This window comes from Hypomesus nipponensis, chromosome 8, assembly GCF_054491055.1.
Source record: "Hypomesus nipponensis isolate SF chromosome 8, ASM5449105v1, whole genome shotgun sequence".
NCBI classification, from domain to species: Eukaryota; Metazoa; Chordata; class Actinopteri; order Osmeriformes; family Osmeridae; genus Hypomesus; species Hypomesus nipponensis.
Genome location: NC_140368.1, coordinates 9,445,920 through 9,461,932, shown reverse-complemented (window position 1 = coordinate 9,461,932; position 16,013 = coordinate 9,445,920). Strand labels below are relative to the sequence as shown.

At 46.7% G+C, this 16,013-nt stretch overlaps 1 protein-coding gene across 10 annotated transcripts in view; it reads right to left on the bottom strand.

The window, feature by feature from the left end:
- Window positions 1-338: 338 nt before the first annotated feature.
- The window catches only part of kiaa1217 (KIAA1217 ortholog), a 69,097-nt gene continuing 53,422 nt past the window's right edge, over window positions 339-16,013 (bottom strand). For 6 of the 10 annotated variants that reach the window (XM_084702653.1, XM_084702657.1, XM_084702651.1 and 3 more), the window contains 13 exons: window positions 15,612-15,757; window positions 13,296-13,471; window positions 10,973-11,109; window positions 10,591-10,738; window positions 9,090-9,642; window positions 8,694-8,904; window positions 8,248-8,576; window positions 7,924-8,079; window positions 7,370-7,489; window positions 5,826-5,903; window positions 3,902-5,521; window positions 3,173-3,298; window positions 339-2,050 (listed from right to left, as the gene is read on the bottom strand). In XM_084702653.1, the coding sequence (XP_084558779.1) occupies window positions 1,523-2,050; window positions 3,173-3,298; window positions 3,902-5,521; window positions 5,826-5,903; window positions 7,370-7,489; window positions 7,924-8,079; window positions 8,248-8,576; window positions 8,694-8,904; window positions 9,090-9,642; window positions 10,591-10,738; window positions 10,973-11,109; window positions 13,296-13,471; window positions 15,612-15,757 (4,328 nt within the window). In that variant the 3' untranslated portion in view covers window positions 339-1,522. The remainder of the gene's footprint in view (window positions 2,051-3,172; window positions 3,299-3,901; window positions 5,522-5,825; window positions 5,904-7,369; window positions 7,490-7,923; window positions 8,080-8,247; window positions 8,577-8,693; window positions 8,905-9,089; window positions 9,643-10,590; window positions 10,739-10,972; window positions 11,110-13,295; window positions 13,472-15,611; window positions 15,758-16,013) is intronic. The other 4 variants (XM_084702658.1, XM_084702661.1, XM_084702652.1 and 1 more) reach the window with 4 other exon arrangements.

Here is a 16,013-nt window from a genome sequence, read left to right as displayed (position 1 = left end):
GTTGCCTAAGATGTATACATTTGTCTCTTAAATATATCTGAACAATAAAAAGACCATAAAAAACAAACATCAGAAGATTGTCATATTTACTCACCCATAAAACCTATAAATCAAACAAATAAGTTGTATCTCTTTGGAGACCCCCCCCAAAGCACAGGCCGGCCACAGACTGATATCAAAGTGATGTTTCCTTCCTGTTTTTCTCACACATATGACATATGACACACAAAAGTAACACACACACACACACCAGGTCGTCTGGAAATCCTTATCATTTATAACTTTATAAATCATTTAGAATTTATAGAGGAAAGAAATTAAAGAACAACAAAAATGCATTACAAGCATGCAGACTTTATTGTTTTTATTCCAACACAGTACTTTCTTTACCACATTGCTCTTATGTAGTATGGTTTAAAGCTTTACAAAAATGAGAGAAAACAAAATATTTACAAAATCTATTTTGTGCAAACGTAATTCTTCTTTTACAACACTCTCCTAAGGTATTTTAAATGCATGCATACAAATAAACTTTGGTATGTTAACAAAACTACTCATTTTCTTATTAGAAGCATTTATGTACACATCGTCGAACAGTATTATCAATTACTTGTGTTTTTAGTACTGTATACACTTAGACATCAATAAAAGTTAACTTAAGAAACATAGACCTCCAGTAAAGCTGCTGAAGGAAAAGACCACCACACTAAAAGAGTGCATGTAGAGTTCCCCATGAAGTACATGATGTCCAATGATTGCTTAAAGGCTTGAAGTGACATAAAACGACTTTGGCAAGTAGGCACAATGATAATTACTAAAAGGAGAACTTGGATACCTCATACAACCGGTTTGCTACCTGGGGAAACAGAAATTGGCAGTGCATGGATAATTGTATGACAAAATATTACTTATGTAATAGAAGTCGATGCAGTTAATGGTCAATACACATTTAGTATACTCACAAAATACATATAGAAGGGCTATTGTATGCTGAAAGTCTGGCAACATAAGAAATATAGTCAGATCAAAATATACTATGGTTATCCAGTTTCTGTATTAAAAAATAAAACACAATTTTGTACACGATAATCATGATTGTGCATCAACTATTTTTTCTATTCTTCGACACTATTAAGAAAAATATATTTTCAAAACCATCAAAGAGCTTCCAATTAAGTCTAGGCCTACTTCCAACTCCAGAGTGATAACATTGTCACTTGTAAATGATTTACCCAGTACTACACGCTTCAAGAATTACACTTTTAAGTTCAAAAATATCTGCAAAGGAAGAAAGAATGCCATCCATAAGAATTGAAAGCCTTGACGTGCAAATGCCAGTGTCAAATAAACTCAACAACAAACGAAACACAAGTGATAAAAGGGGAACGAAGTGCATCAACACTGCTATATAAAGGCCAAGCAAAAAAAAATACTGAATTCAAAGAAAAAAGAACTCAACATGACTCACTGTAAGTGAACCTTCTCTGTGACAGACAGACCTGGAGGAGGAGCTAAAGGGCAGCTAAGTGGAGTCCTTGGCCGCGGTGGCAGTTGGGATGCAGGATTTACCGTTGCTGCCGTGATGTGGCCGATAGCTGGTGAAGCTGGGCGTGTGTATGGTGCGGATGCTCTTGGCACCCGGGCCCAACGGCGTGGGCGACAGAGGGGAGGGGGAGGAGGAGGAGGAGGAGGAGAAGGAAGAGGAGGAGGGCACTCGACCGTTTGGAGTCTGCGAGGAGAACGAGAGAGCTTTACCTGTGTGCGAGTGGGGTGCGGGGAGTTTGAGGGATCCGTTAGACAGGGAGGGGATGTGGGAGGAGGAGGGGGTGGAGCCAGAGCGAGGGGTGAGGGGGGAAGGGATGGAGGACTTTGTGGTTGTTGAGGAGGAAGGGGATAAGGTGGAGGAAGGATTAATTGGATTAGTAGCATCTGAGTTTGGGGCAGACTGGGAGCTGCCTTTAGCAGAGCTAGGATAAAAAGCAGGGATTTTAGAGGCAGTAGGGGAAGTTGTTTTATGATCCCCTCCCACTCTTTTAGCACTTCCGTTAGCCTGCAAACAGAGATGCCAGAACAGAGACTGTTTGTCAATAAAGGGATCTGGTCATTGGAAATAACAACAAAGCAAGACAACACTAAACTCTTACGTTATAGACAAGGGAAATGTATGACTATATACAAATCGACATAAAGATGATTAAAGAGAAACTAAAGTGACACACAGAAAGGCTCAGCTACAATAGCTATATTCAGACTTACTTGAACTGATTGAAAAGACAATTGAACTGAGAGAGACGTTTTACAGTGTACTAACAAAGGTGAAAGTTGTTTTAGGATGGAAAGGGGGAAAACAGCGAGAGGGATTGGAAGGGTGGCATCTCTAGTGACCGCCTGTGTGTTAAGAAAGATTGTCACGCTTTGAGGGAGAGTGGCTCTGGACCAAATCCAAGATGGCAATACCAGAGATGCTTGGATGGGAAAGGGGTTTTAGACAATAGATTAGAGGTGCATATTTTGGGGGGTTGCGAGGGAGTTGAGAAGGTTGGCAAAGGGTTATCCTTTGAGGGAGGGGAGTCAAAGGGTGGTTTAGTAGCTGTGCACTGAGAAGGGAGAAAGCATGTTACAAAAAAACCTTGGTTTAGTAGAGGTGCATTGTGGGAGAGGAGGGAACATTGTCAAGGTTTAGTTTGGTAGGTTTGGTTTTAGTGAAAGTTGAGCGTAAGCCAAAAGCATCCTGGGACTGGTGACACTGTCTAAGAACTCAGCTGTGATGGGAACCAGTTGGGGCAGGTGTGTGATCACATTCGATGATGACGAGATGAATTGTGTTTTCTCTTTTTTTTCTTTTTTTTGGGGGGTGGGTCACCAACACAGTGAAAGCCATGAGCAGTGTGGACATGCAAGAAGCATACAGTCTGGTGGTTATGGAAAATGGGTAACAGTCAAAAGTCAAACATGCCTTTTCCAGTCAGAGCAGATCGAGAGAAAACACAAACAGATCCAAGATTGCCCTCTCAATCAAATTTATAAACACTTGAAGTCTCACAGCTTTGGTGAACTTTTTTTCCCCCTTATAATAACACGACATAAGCCTCTTTGTTTTCTAACCCTATGTTAGATATATAAGGTTGCTTCCTCAAGTCGGTTGGTTAAGGCCGCCCTATGATAAAACTACCTGTCGGAACTGCCTCTGAGCGTCCTGTAGCTTTTGTTGCTTTCCTGCCTTGTCTGTGGGTGACTGCCTGGACTTCGCAGACATCGGGACGGGCATCCGACTAGTGGGGGACGCGACACTGGCGTTCTGCAAAGGGAGGATCCAAACGGGAAAATAAAAAACAAGAAAGAAAAAATAAAGAAAAAAATAAAAATAAAGAACAGAAAGCCATATTGTAGGTATGAAAAAAACACAGACAGGTAAACCCTGTTCATTTCTCACTTTTACCACTGACTCCAGTGAGAACATGCATCCCCCTGTGCTAAATACCAAGAGTACTTTTTAAAAACATTACATGCAGTGAGGAACCAAAGAAATAGAAATATGTAAGAGAATCAACTTGAAAGTGTCATTGTTTGATTAAAGAGTCTGCTGTCACAACACCTGTTAAGAGTTTTTTTTTTTTTTTCGAACAGTGAACCACAGGAAAGACGGTAGACACAGGAACCCAATGAAAACGCCACTCTCCGATCATGTGGGACCATGATCTCACAGAGGGAGAAAACAGAAGTGGGGGGACTCCAACATTTCTGAGCACGTGTGAAGTGGATTAATGGCTGGTAGAAACCAGTTTGTTAGGTATGGAGTGAAGGAAGGTGGAAGGGGGGGGGGGAGTTGGGGGGAGGGGGGAGGAGTACCAAAAAAAAAAGGACCCGAAACCTCCAGGAACGACGAGAGCTAGAGAGAGACCTGTTGGGTTGCGACTGGGGTGACGGTGGCGGTTGGGATGATGGCCGGTCGAGGGAGGAGCGCAGGCCTGCTCTTCTTCTTCGGGGATGCCTTGTTAGCCTTGAGGCCGGGACCTTTGGAGGAAGTGGGGAGAGAGAACGACCTCTGCAACCCTGGCCCCACCGCTTTGGGTGCCTCCGTCACGCTGGAGGGAGCGGGCTCTTCGGCGGCGTGTGGGCCCATCTCGCTGATGGTGGTCTCCAGCTGTCTGATGGTCTGCTCCAAACTGTCCAGCGTCTTGTAGGTACTCTTGCGAATGTCATCTGATCTGCAGTTGGCTTCCATGGGGTCCTTTTTCGCCGGGGTCGGACCCGTGTGGGAATCCATGGACACGGAGGACTTTGAACGTGTGATCTCAAACCTTTTGGCCTCCTTGTGCTGTCGGACCGTTCCGTCGGACTCCTCTTCGTCCTCGTACACGACCACCTGCAGGGTCTTCTTGCCCGACTTGGTGCCGCTGCGGAGAGCATGCGACAAAGCTGCAAACTGCTTCTTCGGGAACTTGAACTTGAATTTCTTCTTTCCGTCCGTTTTGCCGTCGCCTCCCGTCAGCTCCAAGGAGGAGGAAGAGGAGGAATGTGACACGTCGGTTTGGACTGAGGTGACCTGGGAGGAAGAGCCGAGGCTATTTTTTCCGACCGTCCCGTCCCCTCCCTCCGTCCCACCCATAGACCGATCCAGCCCCCCGCTGCTCCTCTCCGTATCCGACTCCTCGCTCTCCTCGGCGATCCCCTCCTGGGCCAGCATCCTTTCCATCTCCTCCTCGCACTCGAACACGGTCGACAGGCGCTTGTACGCCGAGCGGATGTCCATGGGCTCGTTGAAGATGATGATGACTGGCTTCTTGTTGCCAAAGCCATTGTCTTGTGGCGCCGAGTTGTGTCCGTCTCTTGAAGTCCCGCTTCCCTCCCGATTACCCACGGTGACGGTCCGGACGCTGCCCTTATTGGCGTTGACCAGGTCCTGGTATTCAACACGAGACAAGGCTTGGACGTTGGTGTTGGTGATCATGAAGGCGATGTTGTCTGGGGGTGGAGGAGCCTCTTCCCCGGGAAGGTCTGCGCTGAGACTGGCCTCGTCCTCTTCATCGCACCTCGACTGCACTTTCTCACAGACAACCTTCTCCCGCAGCGCCTCAGCACTCTTAGCACCCTTGACGGCAGTTGGAGGGACTTCGGGCCCCGTAGCTGGCATCACGATCTTACTGGTGGACCGGACCCCCTGCACGAGCGACAACTCGACTCTCTTTTCCACGTTTATTGGACTGAGGATGACGCTGGTGGCTGGGGAACCCACACTTTTGACAAGGCTCTTCTTTAGGGAGTCTGGCCGCTTCGAGAGCTTCTTAGGCACGGGGAAGAAGCCGTTCAAGCCCACGGGTTTGGGGGAAATAGGAGGCCCTGTCTGGGATGGGGACTGTGGTGGCTGCTGCCTTGGGGAATTGTCGTTAGGATTGACATTTGACACCTGTGAGGTGGACAGTGGTTGCGGCTCTCTGCTCTCTGGGGCTTCCTCCGGTCCTGGCGGCGCTGGTGCCGTCAGCTGTTCCTTGGAGATCTGCCCGGTGACATAGTATATGACCTGGGTGAATTCAAAACACCGGGTTGTCATTGGTTAAAAGCCTCTGCAAAACACCATAATCATCAATCAGATATGGTGCATGCATTTGAATTGAGTTGAACTCATTTATAAGTCTAACCCCTGACTGCTAGGTCTGACATTCGACTGAGGTATTGTGACATTTTGGACTTGACTACAGTAATCCTATCAGACTGACAACAAATAATTGTATCACTGGAAAACACTCTAGGTTTCTCTTAGAGGAGATGTCTATAGATACATGATTTAGCTATTCTTTACAAAAGGAGAAAGTGAGTTGCTGTACCCCAGGACTCTGGCGGACAGTGGTGTTTCCATTCTCGTCTGTGCCGGGATCTTTGTCCTCCCGTTTGGGTTCAGAGCTCTGCCAGGACAGTGCGTGAAGGGGGACAGGATTAAGGTGAAACTGGACCTGCTGTGTTAGGACTGGGCTTGCATTGTGCATTCACTGACCATAGATCATTGGCATCCCATGTTCTAATGACAGCATTGGGCAATAACTTTCCTATGAGGCATCTCTCGCAGTGTGTTGCACAGCATCACAGCATATTTTCTTAAAGATGAAAATGACATCCTTCAATAATCAGTTTAGCTGTTTTGTCATGAGATGCTTTATAGGAAAACAGATGCAAGCAAATCTGTAGCCTGAACTAACGGTATTTTTTGTAATAACTGTTATTGTAAAGTTTTGTCAAGTTTGGGGGGGAGGGATATGTCCACACTATTGTATGACTATATATCATACGATTTTTAGCAGTAAACTACTTTACTAATCTGGACACACCTTACAACATGTGCAAAAATGATCTTAACTATAATTATCATCTTATATCAGGACCCTGCATCATAAACAAAATATAATGAATAAACAAAACTCATCGTTACAATTGGATTTCCCAGGAAAAGATTAAAGCTGACCTTGACCTATAGTGATCCCACAGATAGGGTTCATAAAATCTTATCTGACACACACAGTGTTCTGTGAAACTGTCTACCATGGATAAGAGCGTCTGTCTACCGCTCCAGATAAGAGCGTCTGCTAAATGACTAAATGTACCATGGGAACAATATCCACTACACAATTAGTTTTCAAGAAACTTAAACATAATTTAGCAATTTAACATTAAGCTTCTTCATAGACATAAAAGGTGAAATATAAGCATGTTAAAAGTTGGACAAAGAAGCAGAGAAGGTAGGAAGTTATCCCATGAAACCAAAAAAGTAAGGAGAGGGGTCATGCAAAGTGGTCAGGGTGACCTAAAGTGAACCAAGTCTGCAAAAACACATTCAACTATCCTCAATTCAATGGCCAATCAGTGAAACTAGAGGATTGCAGCAAAACTAGTAAGAATTCTGACAATTCTTGATCAAAGGAAAACAATAATACACAAGACCATTTGATTACGAGTGGATTTCAAGTGGCTCATTCGTTTATTGACTTTGGATAAATCCAGGCAAACATAATTCAATAACAGTGTAAAATCACCATCATTTGCTTGACAAACACAAAGCGGACGTTTTTCAGACCCTTCACGTTCTGCAGACTTAATCGTGAAAACCGAGAACAAGCCGAGACTTCCAGTGGAAATAACAAAGTGGAAAGAGAAAGGCATGGAGAACACGTCTCCTACATGACGTGAGGAGTTTGTTTTAGGTTTCTGTCGAGGCAGAAGCAGAGGCAAGGGTAAGTAAGTGAGAGGCAAGGGTGCTTGAGGCAGACAGAGGCGGGGTTAAAGCAGAGCCATCGCAGGTGCGAGCTGACACAGTAGCCGGACGGAGAAAGCAGGCGATTAAGGAGGGCGGCAACAAACGGGGGCTGGCCTCTTTTACCTTTCTCTCTTTGAGGGGCATTAGGGCCCCAGGTCTTAACTCTCTGATTTGGGGCTCGATTCTAGCGGGTTCTAACACGCTTTTCACACCTACATCCTTTATCGTGCACTTCTGGAAGACCTGAGGAGTGAAAGTATGTCAGGGGAGTACGGATTAGGATGAGATTGGGACTGGTTCCTGGGCTGTATGGGAGGTGGTATCCTGCATCAAAGAGAGACCACAGTGGACACTCGTCTCTCCCCAGCTCTGATGCGTCTGTGCCAATGCTATCTTGACACGTTTAAAGGACAACGCGTGTTTTAACAACAGGCTAAGTTAGGTAGCTGTTCCCAGTTCCCCAACCCAACCACCAAGGGGAGATGAGATAGGAGAGATGAGATAGGAGAGTATACAAAGAGGACCCAATTTCCCACACAGAGAATTCAGTAAAAACAAGATGCAGCACACACAAAAGCCTTCCATCTGTTAGGACTTTGATTATGACCCTTCTCCACGTGAGATACGAGTTAGTGAGCTTGTGTTCTGTGAAGTGTGTGTGCGTGTGTGTGTCCTACCTGGAGTTCAGCCATGATCTTGTCCCCCTCATCCTCTTCCTCCTGTACAGCAGAGACAGCGATGGGGGGAGGGGTGGAGGGTTTGGGTTTGATCTCCGGGGGCACCTTGGTGGGTTTAGGCGGGGGGGCGGGCGTCTGGCCCCCGTCCTCCCCCTCCTGGATAGACGGGACAGGTAAAGAAAAATCAACACAATCGTTCAGTCGGCTGGATACTTTTCACCTCCTTCCAACAGCTCTGGACCCTAGGCGGGACCACACACAGTGAGGCTCAGGTTACCCGCACACATGGTTCCAACCGCGGACCACCCGGCCGTTTGTACTAACCTGAGCGGAGATGGACTCCTTCCTGCTGGTGTAGACCACCTCTCCGGAGCGTGTGGTGGTCATGCCTGAGGGGAGGGGGGAGGGGAAGGTCTTCCGAGGAGGGGGTGGCGGAGGGGACTTGCTGACTTTCTCCGCCCCCTGTTTGGAGACCTTGTCTGTGGCCGGGGCGGCAGTGGTGGGCTCGGTGGTGGGTCGGTCCCCGGTCGCAGGGTTGGAGGCTTGCTCAGTGGTGGCAGGCTTGCTAGATTTTTCTAGAACCGGCTTGGGGAGTTTTTCAGGGCCGGGCTTGGCTGGTATGTCTGTGGTGGGCTCGGGATTGGGGTCTTCTACTGGTAAACAAAACACAAAGATACAACTGTTAATAACCTTATAGGACAACATGCATTATTTTGATATCCTATAGTGTGGTGGTACAGAAAGATTTTTTCAACAGACTTCCACAGTACCTGTGGTTGGATCCATAGGCTGGGGGCTGTCTGCCTGGTCCCCAGGGGCAGCAGGGTGGGCCGTCAGAGAAGTCTCTCCCTCGCTGCCTACCTCCAGGCTGGGAATGCCCTTCATCATGTTGACCTGAGCCTCCTGCAGGATCTTCTCAAACTCCTTCCCGTCGTAGTGGCCAATGTTCTGCCTCCTCTCCTCCCACTCCTTCTCTGCTGCCTGATAGGTTGAGAGAAAACAGAGAGAGACAAAGACAGAGCGAGAGAGAAAGAGAGTGAGAGTGAGGACAATAATACAATTACCTAATGAAAAGTGATACCGAGGGTAAGGGCGATTATTGAATCCTTGCAGGAGAAGTGATACCAACAGTATCCCATGTCATCAGGGTGGTGAGGGTTCTGTACCTGTATGGACACAGCTCTGTTTTTGCTCTTGCTGCGGCTGGTGTGGAGCTCCTCGATGAAGAGACTCTGGCTGCCGTTAGCGTTCCCGTTGCCGTTAACGGGGACAGGCTGCTCCGGGTTGCCAGGTTGGGTCTTCTTATGTTGGGGGGCGGGGCTGGGGGGGTCGGAGGTGGACAGAGAGGGGGATACCCTTGATTTCCCTGGGCCTGGGGAGTCTAACCCTCCGTGGGTGGGGGTGGAGGAGGGCGTGGGCGGGGGGCAGGGCTGGTTGGTGAGGGCGGCCGACTGCTGCGACTGCTGCATGAGGACCGGGGAGCTCTGGACGTGGTGGATGACCACCGGAGAGGCCGGCATGACCTCCGACCGGACGGTGGAGGTCTGGGGCTCGGGTAGGGCGGAGGGGGAGCCCGGCTTGGTGGCTGCCTGGGAAGGAGGGGCGTCCACGGGGGCGTCGGTCTGGACCGCAGCGGGGGGGAGGATCACCAGTGGAGCTGGCTTGGCAGGTGCACTGAGAGCAGAGTCTGGGGCCTTGTGCTGGCCCTCTGTAGAGTATCTGGAGAAAAGGAAGAGAAGATAGCATTGATTCATGTTGCAAAAGAATGTTACTTCACCACAATTAGAAACGTAACCTACCCTACATTGAATATATAGGTTCTGCTCCTGCATTGCAGTGCTATCTCAGAGGAGAACTGGCTCAGTACATCTGGACTGAACAGGGATCTTAAATGATCTTAATGGACTGTGACGTGAGGGGAGAGAGCTCTTGCAGAGGGCTATGATGGAACGGGACTGATTTTGCTTGCAGTGGGCGGCGGGTGCCAAGGGGTGAGAGCAGTGACCACCCATGATGCCTGGTGCCTCTGACTGATATTTATATGGAAATGAGGTGCAGCGTCTTCTCCTGAATTCATGTAATGATCCGTTGGGTCAGTTTGCGGAGAGCGGAGACAGGCCTGAGCTAAATCAAGATGGACGCAGGGCTCCGGTCAGCTCTACTGACCCTTCAGAGGTCGACGGGGGCAAATTGGTCAACATAATTATCAACAGTCTTCAACAGAACCCTGGCTCTGACTCTGGGAATGCTTTGGTTTCCTCCTTAATCTGTCACTCGTATCACTGTCAGCCCCCACACACATTTCAATCCTTTCGTCCTACCTGTTTCCTATCTCCCTCGCCCTTTCTCTCCATTCTCACCCACATTGCATTGGTCTATCAGTCCTTATGTCTCTTTCTCTCATTATTTCTCCTTTAGTATCTATCTATTTATCTATCTCTCTCTCTCTCTGTCTCTCTCTCTCTCTTCCTACCTCTCTCTCTCTCTTCCTACCTCTCTCTCTCTCTTCCTACCTCTCTCTCTCTTCCTACCTCTCTCTCTCTCTCTCTCTCTCTTCCTACCTCTCTCTCTCTCTCTCTCTCTCTCTTCCTACCTCTCTCTCTCTCTTCCTACCTCTCTCTCTCTCTCTCTCTCTCTCTTCCTACCTCTCTCTCTCTCTCTTCCTACCTCCTCAGGCCGCTGAGGACCTCCGTCAGGCTCCTGACCCTCTTCAGCATGCTGTCCAGTTTGTGAGGCTCCTCCTTCAGGAATTTGACCGCCTCCACCTCCACCCTCAGCACCGCCCTCATCCTGGTCTGCAGGGCCGGAAACTCCCCTGGAGGAAGGGAGGGGGGGAGGAGAGAGAGAGACCGAGAGAAGAGAGAGAACGAAAGACAGCGAGACAGAAAAGCACAGAAATCAAAACAGAACAGTATATTTGTGATACTGTGTTATTCAAGCAAAATCTGTGAAAATCGAATTGATCTTGAACATTCAAAGTACAAATGCTGAATGAGTAGTATCCTTGACACTGGGTACAGCACTGTAGCATGAAGTCTGGATGTTTTACCTTTGAGCCCTGCGAGAGACTCGCCCACCCTCCGGAGACTGACAGCCCCCTCCTCCACGTCCTTCAGAGTCACGGCTCTGCTGCCCCCAACCACGCTGGTCTCCCTGTTCAGAGAGTCCACATACTGCTCCAGCTCACTGTGGAGAAGGGGAAGAGGAGAAGGAGAGAGGAGGCAGGGAGTGAGGAAAAGAGGAGTGTTTCTTCCTTTCAGCACTAGGAGGCAGGCTATACCCACATACTCACAGCTTGTTTTAAGTAAGCAGAATCTGTCATGTTAGGTACTGGCTGATCTCTTTAAACATCCGTCCAAATGATGCAGACTGGACTGACTAGTGTTGACACACTCCTAGAACTTCAATATACAGGACGGCTTATCTAACAGATACATTGCCATATCCACAAGGAATATTATAACTGTAGCTTTCAAGAGGAAATATGCTGGAGTTTATGAGAGACACCTGAAATGTCAAGTCACACCATTCAGTGTGACTTGGAGCTAGGAAAATCAGTACCCAAAAAGCCAAAATGTGTTCAGCTGAACGTCTCTTGGCAACTGGCGTTAAACTGGAAATTTCAACTGAGAGACCGTGAAATAAAAACTTTTGCCACTCAAACTTCACAGACTTATATAAAGCAAGTTTTGGTGGCTTCCAAAGATGGGAAAACACACTTAAGACATATCAGGGCTCATCTATTTGAGGTAGATAATGACAGGTTCATCTCTCTCTCTCTCTCTCTCTCTCTCTCTCTCTCTCTCTCTCTCTCTCTCTCTCTCTCTCTCTCTCTCTCTCTCTCTCTCTCTCACAATCTCTGTCTCTCTATCTGTCTCTCTCTCTTTTTCTCTCAGCTTTCACAGTATTGCTCAAGGGCAACAAGATATTGGACTGACAGCAGGATCAAACAAGCAACCCCTGCCAGGCTTGGGACTAACCGGGACAGCTGAAAGGATCTGACATACAGTATGAATACATACTAAGAAAACATCCCAAGTGCCCCTTTTACCTCATGTTAAATGTTATATATTTTACACATGGGCTGACTGAGACTGTGTTACTATTCATAGTTAACCTACCAAATAACCTACCACAGCTATGTAGCAGGTTATTTGTATTAACATATACTCAGTGCTTCTCAGTGTTGTAGCTGATTCTGTCAAGTGCTATTTGACAGTTCTGGTAATCCTCTGGAGAAAAGGCTGTTCTTTTTCAAGACTCATTCTCTCACTCCAGACACACACATACGGACACGTAATCATGCATGCACACACCCACACACTCATATACTGTGCAAACATGGGTACACACAAAACAAAACTGACACACACTCACAGGCATGAATGTACAAATATGTAGACACACAAAACTAAATTACAGTAACACACACACACACACACACACACACACACACTCTCTCTGTCAAGCAAAGCAGACCTCATTAACCAAACGTATTTAAAGCGCCTACGCCGTTGCACTTTGCTGACTCACATTTGGACGGCCACCAAAAACAACATGGAGGCACTGCCAGCGGCCAGCGCCTGTGAGCCCCCTGTTCTCCCTCCCAGAGAAGGAAGAATCCTCCAATCACAGTGTTTATCTACGCATGTGTTTACGACAGAAAAGCCAGGCCGAGTACTTTGACCTTGGCTGTTTAAAAACGGTTAAAAAGAATTAAATCAAAGTTCCCCCCCCCCCCCCCCGTTTGGCAAGCTGCAGCTGGTGAATTCAATTCAAGTGTACGCTGGAAATAACTGGTCTGCCGCCGGTCCCGTTGTTCCATGGGTGCAGCGTTTCAAACGGGAGACAGACGAGGTCTGCCGGTTCTAACTTGCAGACGGTAATTGAGCGTTTGGTTGTGTGTGACTGTGAATGTCGATGTACACCAGCTTGTTGGTTAAACTGAAGCAAGGAAGACTCATGGCTGGAATGAATTTACCTGGTAAGAAGCTGTGTGGGGATTGAAGTATTAGTGTGTGTGTGTGTGTGTGTATTAGCTTACCACACCCTGCCTAGCAGTGAGAGGAGCTGATGAGTGAGGTGAGAGCCCTACAGTCCTGAAAGCTGAGGATGACTTTAAAGGCAACAATCTCACAGTATGTGGTGCCAAGTTGAGAAATAAGACCAATATACTACTTTCACAAGCCAAAAGGGATATTGTGATCACTGGAAGTCAGGATAAAGGTTAACAAAGCAAACACCTATTCTCTAAATCTTTTCACCCCTGCTTTTTTTTTCTTCTGACTCTGGACTCTGTAGGTACAGAAATAAGCTAAGTCATTATCCTTAGTATATGGGTATATGCACTGCGTATGTCTAACTGGTGTCACCTTAGCTGGGCCTGCACCCTCTCCTCCAGACTCAGGTACTTGTGTCTGTCCTCCTCCACCTGGACTCTCTGCCTGTGGACGGGGTCCTCCAGGCGCCGCATGGCCTCCTCCAGCTTGGAGCTGATCTCCTGCTCCGCCTGCTTCAGCTGTGCCCGCAGAGCCTCCTGGTTCTGGAGCTGCGACACGCACGCACGCACACACACACACGCACACACACACACGCACGCACACACACACACACACACACACACAAACACACACACACACGTGACCAAGTCAGACAGCCACAAGCACACGTATGAAGAAACACAACGGCGACACACAGTCCAGTCCACACTCCGAGAGCTTACAGTATTTTACAATCGCTATGACCATTTTTTCAATACTTTTAACACGTTTCCTAAACTCTTGACACAGTTAGCACAACATCCGTCTGTGTTGGCTATACAATGAACACATTTCTTGTTGCTTTGACACAAAATGCATAGAGTAAACACAAAATGCTTGAACTTCTTTTACACACAAACTCAACCAAGACCAAAAACGATTTTCACTGCCTAATTTACCAATGCTTTCACACTGTATGTCAGAACAGATAATATCATGTTCAAACCTAACTTATTGGCTAACGTTAAAGTGAACAGCTGTTCATATCGAGAATTGAAACACAAATATATCCCCTGTATTTTATTCCATTGCTACTGAAAAACAGCTGGTTGAAGTTATGCAAATACAGTAAATCACAGCTGATTCCCAACAGGGAAACACTCAGGTGTTGAGGTTTTTTCAATCGCATGACCATATGGTATATAAAGAGGACCTCTTTGGGCTGATCTTGTGTGGAAAAAGAACAATATAGAACAACACACACAAAGTAAGAATAATGCCTGCATGAGGGAGAGGACAAGTACCAGGACAAGGGAGAGGAGTGGGACAAGGGCAATGGAGAAGGAGAGGAGTTAGAATGTGTGGTGGCGCTCAAAGAAGGGCCAGAGCTAGGGTAACTGATGAAATACTGTAAATGGTGTCGTAGCGGAAAACGGAGGACGGTCCCTAGTGAATTACAGTAAGACTGCCTTTGCGTAAATATGTCATGTCTGTCCTTATGCAAACCAGGCTGATCTGGGAGGAATCCTTGAGAGAAGGATTGACGTTAGGAAAACAGAGTATCCATCCAAAATGCAAAGTCAAGTGCTCTTACTACAAACTTTGCTCCAGGCGTTGGAGGCAAGTCATAATAAGCAAGTCATACGTAAGGAACTCATGGGCTCTATCCAGTAACCAAATGAGGACATTAAAACACTGCAACCCCTGAGTTAGATACATCTCAGGCCCACCCTCTTGGGATATCAAATATTGACAAGAAGCAGAGAGGGAAATTGACAGGTAATCAACTGGTTATCTTGCAAAACATTTATGTTTAGAAAGGGGTGGATATTTTAGGAGTTTAAAGCAAGCTATGTTTATGCAACTGTTCGGCTTTTCATTTGTGAAATACCCAGTGTGTGTATATCCTGTATTGAAGTAAATAAAGCTACTTGTATTTGATTTCACCACGACTGAATGTCCTTTTCAATCATCAAAAAAAAACTTTATATTGTATATTTTTTTGCAGTAATGTCCTGTTGCAAATGAAGCCTTTACTGCATCAATCATGTTTCTGTCTTCTTTTTCTGAATACAGTAACTGTACATTCTATAAAGCTACTCTGAGATGGGTCATTCATTTTTTGTTCTGAATTTCTGCACCAAAAGAAACAAAACCCATGCATTTACTAAACCCAACAAAAATGTAGAGAGGCTTCAGAAGAAACTGCAGTGCAAAACACAATATATGATCCATATACTGTGAGACCTGACACATATATAAAAGAATGCAGTTTCTGTAATTCCATCTGATGTTAGTGTTTTTTTTGTGACATTGTGCTGTGATTGACTAATAGTTCCTGTTGAAAGAGAACGTGTGCTAGTGTTTCGGTAGACATGGTGTATTAGTGTTATTTTTGTGTTATGAAAATTTGTGTTTGGGTTTACAATGTGTGTTTTTGAGCATGAAACCATTTTGCCAATTGTGTGTCGTGGTGTGTTTGTTCGTTAAGAGTTTAGGAAACGTGTTTGAAGTATTGTCATAGCGATTGTAAAAAACTGTAATATGCTGCAAACACACGCAAGGACACCCTGACCCAGGCCTGCCCCACACGACAGCGGACGAACGCGATACCAATGGACTCCTCTATGCATTATACATGGTCATGTAATTATAATCGAGTATCATTTCTCTGATTCTAAATCATTCAGCAGGGTGTCAGGGGCGCACCTGTTGCTGTCTCATCAGCACCAGCTGCTGTCGGAGGTCGCTCACGTTCCTCCTGACCTGCAGCAGGTTGGCGTGCGCGGGGGCGGGGACAACGTCCGAGGGCACCGCCGCGGCCACACTCCGCATCGCTAACACCGGCGAATCCCCTAAAAGCCAACAACAAAAATAGGAGAGAAAAAACCCCATCAGGTTCTGGATAACAACAACAACCACAACAACAAGTCTGAGGTTACAGACGTTTGCGCGCCATTTTGGCAGACTAGGCAGTGATAACGGCACACATATTTTCTCATTTACAAGCACTGATTCCAAGAGGAAGAGGATGGAATTTACATAAAAAATATTATAACATTCATATCAGTCACATCAGTTATTCCAATTCCAAGCAGTGGGTGCATCCCG